The sequence below is a fragment of the Oreochromis aureus genome, linkage group 3 (genome assembly GCF_013358895.1).
Source record: "Oreochromis aureus strain Israel breed Guangdong linkage group 3, ZZ_aureus, whole genome shotgun sequence".
In the NCBI taxonomy this organism is placed as follows: domain Eukaryota; kingdom Metazoa; phylum Chordata; class Actinopteri; order Cichliformes; family Cichlidae; genus Oreochromis; species Oreochromis aureus.
This window is the reverse complement of record NC_052944.1, coordinates 49,856,767-49,862,199: the sequence shown is the minus strand read 5'-3', so window position 1 is coordinate 49,862,199 and position 5,433 is coordinate 49,856,767. Positions and strand designations below refer to the sequence as shown.

At 38.9% G+C, this 5,433-nt stretch overlaps 1 protein-coding gene across 1 annotated transcript; it reads left to right on the top strand.

The window, feature by feature from the left end:
* The first annotated feature begins 2,700 nt into the window (after nucleotides 1-2,700).
* Nucleotides 2,701-4,908, top strand: LOC120437664 (type-2 ice-structuring protein-like). Its single transcript, XM_039608189.1, has 6 exons — nucleotides 2,701-2,969; nucleotides 3,128-3,163; nucleotides 3,564-3,673; nucleotides 3,778-3,897; nucleotides 4,348-4,456; nucleotides 4,598-4,908. Exons 1-6 carry the CDS (start codon nucleotides 2,798-2,800, stop codon nucleotides 4,663-4,665), a joined length of 615 nt encoding a protein of 204 aa, XP_039464123.1. The 5' UTR covers nucleotides 2,701-2,797; the 3' UTR covers nucleotides 4,666-4,908.
* The last annotated feature ends 525 nt before the right edge of the window (nucleotides 4,909-5,433 follow it).

Sequence of the window (5,433 nt, the reverse complement as noted above, 5' to 3'; positions counted from 1 at the left end):
GACTGAAGCTCATTCTAGTCTGTGTGTGGATCATTGCAGAGGCTGCTCCATTTATTTGGAGAGTGTTTTTATCTACAGACGGTCATTCTGGGTCTCATGTCACAGGTCAGTCTCAAACCAGAGTCAAATTTTAACTATTGAAATGGGTCAAACTAAGGAACTGCTTCCCTGATACTGAAGAGATAAAATGTGCAGTGACGATCCTGACTATGATGTTGTGCGTATTGCTTGTCAGTAACAAGTAATCTCATAAACCAGCTGAAGAACCCCTTTAGTCATATCACATTTTGTTTCTCTATTTTGCTGCAACAATACATGAGGAGTGACGTGAGATGTCAACTTTTCTAAGAGTATATTGGTTAAAATATGAATTTGAATTGTTTTAAAAAATAAAAAGCTAAGCTGAGCAAAGTTACTATGGCATTTTATTCTCTGTGTGGCCTGTAAGACTCAAAAGCATACACACTTTTCTTTATGTCTGACGTTAACTGAATTTAGGAACAGGAATTCTACCACAAAATCTCTCTGTAGGTGTAAGAGGGCTGTGGCAGCAGACCTTGGATTTATTAAGCGGACCGAAATGCAGACGCTTGAGGCAGGTAAAGGGTTTAACAAAAAGTAAGCCGTTTATTGAGGGTAGGAAAAACATGCAAAACAAGGGCAAAAGAGAACAAAGATTAAACTAAAACCTATACTGGGAAAAACTAAACTAAGATCAAAGCACAAGGAATGTGGGGAAAAACTTCAGACCAGAAACACGGGGAGACAAGCAGACCACCTGACACTGATCAAAGGAACACCGAGGACTTAAATAAGCTGTGTCCCAAAACGTCGGCTGCATCCTCCGGAGGCCGCATTTGAAGGCCGATTACGTCACAGCCCGGCAACGAAGGCTGTCCCAATTCGTCGACTCCTTCAAATGCAGCCGACAAATGCGTCCTTCATTTCCCAATTTGAAGGATGGGTTGGGTGTGTCCTTCGTGGCCCACCATATCCCAGAATTCATAGCGCGTCCAGCTAAATTTCAGCTGCCAACAATGGCGGCCGCTACTAAGTTTTAAAATTAGTCTTATTAATCTTTCTGGGTCACAAAATAAACTTTTAACATATTTTCAGGCGAGAAAGTGGCGGTGTAAATTTCAAATATCTGCTTGGTTTATCAAGACATCGCATATTTGCAAAAAGTGCGCCGACGCTGGAGACGCCTGTTACCCACCCACTCGATAGCAAACCGGGGATTCAATGGTCGCCGAGCCGGCGAGAGAAGCGGACTCCGCTTCATCATTTTCAGACCCCCGCTCTTTCGCTACTCAGGTTAAACATGATATATAAGTCACTCGGATAACTTAAAAATGTAATTGTTTGCCTTATTTCGGTGTTTTATTTGTTCGTGAGTAAATCGGGTTGGCTGAGATCAAAGTTATTAGATTATTAGATTAAATAAAACTTTATTAATCCATCGGGTGGGTTCCTCCGGAATTTTCACACAGCTGAATAAACGTCAAACAGAAAACTGATTAAACAGAAGTGTGAGACGGTCGAGAATTTACGCCAGTGTCCTGTTATATTTTAGATAGCAAGGAGCAGACGGCCGAGTTTATTGAACTCCACCGACACAGCGGTGACGCAAATCTGAAGGCTAGACCGTCCCATTTCACAGCCTCGCACTTCCGGCCTTCTCGGTCTTCGAAGGACCCGGCCCACGTAGACCGCGAAGGCCGGGTCCTCCGAAGGATGCAGCCGACGTTTTGGGACACAGCTATAGACAGAAGGGTAACGAGGGAAATGGAAACACATGGGGAACACAGCTGAAACAAATGAACATGATGCCACAGGGGAAGCAAAACTAAACACACTAAACATGTAACATGAGACTGTCAAAATAAAACAGGAAACAGTGAGACAGACTGTGACAACACGAGCATGACACAGGGGTCAAGGGGACACGAGTGAGAGGTGACATGAGAGAACATACATGAAAGCACAACACAAGAACGACGAGATACAGAAAACATTACAGACTCAGACAGAAAACGGGGAATGACACAGGGATAAGAAAACATTGACCGGGAGTATAATCAACTTAACAGGAAAACCAATGACTAAACTAAAAGACAGAAAACTTAACCATTACAAATAAATCAGAAAAAACGTAATAGACTCAAATTATTGGATCAAATGATTGTGGCAGTAGATTTGAGTAAATTGACAGAGATATCATTATAATTGTGAGATAGTGTTTTTAGAACATCATTTTGCTAAGTGTCAACGTGACGAGAAAAGTCTGTCAATGACACAGAGACGTCTCACTCAGGTTTTTGTAGAAGATGGTTCTGAAAACACTCCCATATTACAGTAAATGTTGTGGCTTCATGTTTTTTTAATGACAATTATGGGTCCAAAAAGTCACAATGACCTGCTCAAGAGCGGGGAACACATTATTGGCTGTTTTAAACAGGAGGGATATTTTATTATGTAATATTAGAACTCGAAACATAGTTAATAAGACTAATTGTTCTGTAGTTGTGTTCATAAAACCTCTGTTGAGGTTCAGTCAGTATGTGAAATTAAGTAAGTAGGAAATCAAATTAGGTGTGAGGCAATTATTCTGGTTTTGGTTGGAAAAGAAAGAAATGTGATGAAGGTTTGGCAGGCATGACTGAAAAAAATGTATGTGTTAGTATTTTCAATGTTACATTCCTGTTAAACTTATATGTAAATATAATAAACATTATATAAATGCTGGTGCTAGAGCAGCTCAGCATCCACACTTGGTGGTTGTAGTTTCTGGCTAATAATGAAAAGAAATAGAAAATATTCTACAAAAAGTATTCAATTGGTTTTTTCTGTCCTGTTTTTAATAAACTGTTATTCATTTTGTATTTGCTCAAAGATACTAAAAATCGCCATGAAGATGCTAACTGTGTCTGCAGTTCTCTGTGCAGTGGTGGCTCTAACCACGGCTGCTGGTGAGTATCATTATATAATTTTTATTATGTATATAATTTTAATTAAACATATAAATGAATAGTACAATGTACACCTTTCTTATAATTATCAGATGCAGATAATTGATGGTCAAAGTTAATATTTTATGTGGTTATTTGTCCGTGTCTTCACTGTGCAGAGGCCAGAGATGAAGTAGAGGGATTGATGCCCCCAGGTGAGCAATATTTTCTAGATTTTCAATAATTATTGTCATGGTGAACAAAACACCTTGATGTTTGTAGTACAAAGGATGTTTTCAAGTGTCTGGCTGTTATAAAGCCCATACTTAACCCTTTAAGTACCACACCAAGAAAAAAGCAATGGAAAAAGCCTTATGTGCTCAACCATTTGGTTGTGCATTCTCGCCGACACACACTCTGTGATTATCATCAAGTGTAGCCGCCATTGTAGTGTAGAGCCTTCATTACACCTGTACTCTGTCAATCACTTAACTAATGTTTCAGTGTCAAATGTCACTTGTGCAACTTTTCAGTTATTGTTTGTATAATTAATAAACATAATACAAAATAAGATATCAGCCAGAGACACATGAACAGCTATTCATTTGCTCCCAGCCAAGAGTCACGTGGTCAAGAGGTCCCCTCGTTGTCCTGGTGGTTGGACTAAGTACGGTCATCGCTGCTTTTTCTTTAATTCAACAGTCGCGAGTTGGGCTGATGCTGAGGTAACTTATTTGTATTGTCTTCAATACCGATTAAACCACATCCTTTTAACTGTTACGTACTCATTACTTTGAAAACCTCTGCTCGCTTTCCTTCTCCATTTAAGAAATGCTGCTTGATCATGGGGGCACATCTTGCATCAGTTCGCAACATCAATGAGTACCGTGAGATTCAGAGGCTGACTGGCAAAAAAGAAAGTTGGATTGGAGGAACTGATGCATCAGAGGTATGTTGTTTATCATTTGTCAGGTAAAGGCATGAGAACTGATAAGAATTTAACTCCAATTTGATTATCCATTCTCTTATTGATTCTCATTGGGTTCTCCCTGGCTCTGCTTTGAAACTCACCACCATAGCTTAGCAGCATATCAATCACAGTGCATTTTTGAAAATTAATTGAATGCTGTGTGGTCAAATGTTTATGCTTGTTGAAGGTATTTCCTCTCTTTGTTGGGATCAGTGATTAATTTTAAAAAACGATGTGTGTTGATTTATATCTCATGGTATCACTCTGAACATCGCTGCTCTTTCATATGCATTTGTGGGGCAACTAATGCAGGGACAGCAGCTTCAAGACTTCAAGCTGTGTGCTTAAAGTCAGATGATCTGCCAGGACTCTGGCGAGGTTTATTATTTTGGATTGTCTCAACTAATTTGTCCAATTTCTGTCTTCTAGGAGGGTACTTGGTTGTGGAGTGATGGGACCTGTTTTTGCCATACAAAGTGGCGCTTTAGAGAGCCCAATAATGATCGCAATCAGGATTGCCTTCAGATAAATCGTGGAGGTAATTTAAAAACCAATTATTAATATGAGTACTTAATGTGTGTGCATTTGATCAAAGATACAAATAATAGCAGGTGGTTAACAAGTGTTTGGGCTTTGATTTGTGTAGAATTTTACTGATTTCTACTTTTGAAACTTTCAGTTTTCAAGTGCTGGGATGATATGTGGTGTGATGCTCATCTGCCATCTGTCTGCGCCAAGAAAATCTGATCATTCTTGGACTGACACTGGAGCATGAAATTCCCATAAAACACACACTGATGTATGATGGTGTTTGTGTTTTGCTCGCTCTTACTTCATTTCGTTTTGGAGCATTATATTTTTCCTCTCTCTGTCATAACAAAATGACCAGCCAACACAAGCTGGGCTGTCCATGAGGCAGCCTTTAAAGCAGTCCTGTCTTTAATAAGAGCAGGCTAGTTACCAAAGGTCTGGTAGTGATTTTTTTTCTCTGCAAAGAAAACTTCTTTCCTCTTGTTTATTTTTTGCAACAATAAAGCTTCAAACAAGCATGTCTCTGCATTATTTTTTGTTTGCTTGTTTGTTTGTTTTGAGGTGCATATACAGTACTGTGCAAAAGTTTTTAGCAGGTGTGAAAAAATGCTGTAAACAAGTAATGCTTTCAGACATGTGAATGATTGTTTATTGGCCCCAAATTATTCTGCAGCAGGATAACAACCCCAAACATACAGCCAAAGTAAATACTAAGAGAAAGATCACGTTTGTCCTCATTAGGATAGGGATGAAACAAGATTTTTTTTTTATAGATTTCAATACAAATTCAATAGAAAGAATTACAATACAAATAAACCTCTCTATAGCATACTGTGGGGCCATCTCTGAGAGCACAGCAGTTACAAATTGAAGCAGAATCTGTGAACTTGTTCAACTCTTTTCATAATTTAGTAATTATATATAATTGATAAAAGGACATGTACTTAGAATCACACACAGTTTGGATGACAGTAAGTTTATACC

Bases quoted from the DNA above. Each gene is read 5' to 3' on its own strand.
- LOC120437664 (XM_039608189.1), top strand. From the start codon at position 2,798: ATGAAAAGAAATAGAAAATATTCTACAAAAAGTATTCAATTGGTTTTT. The intron at 3,164-3,563 runs GTGAGCAATATT...ATTTGCTCCCAG, and splicing joins AGAGGGATTGATGCCCCCAG to CCAAGAGTCACGTGGTCAAG. The intron at 3,898-4,347 runs GTATGTTGTTTA...TCTGTCTTCTAG, and splicing joins GAGGAACTGATGCATCAGAG to GAGGGTACTTGGTTGTGGAG.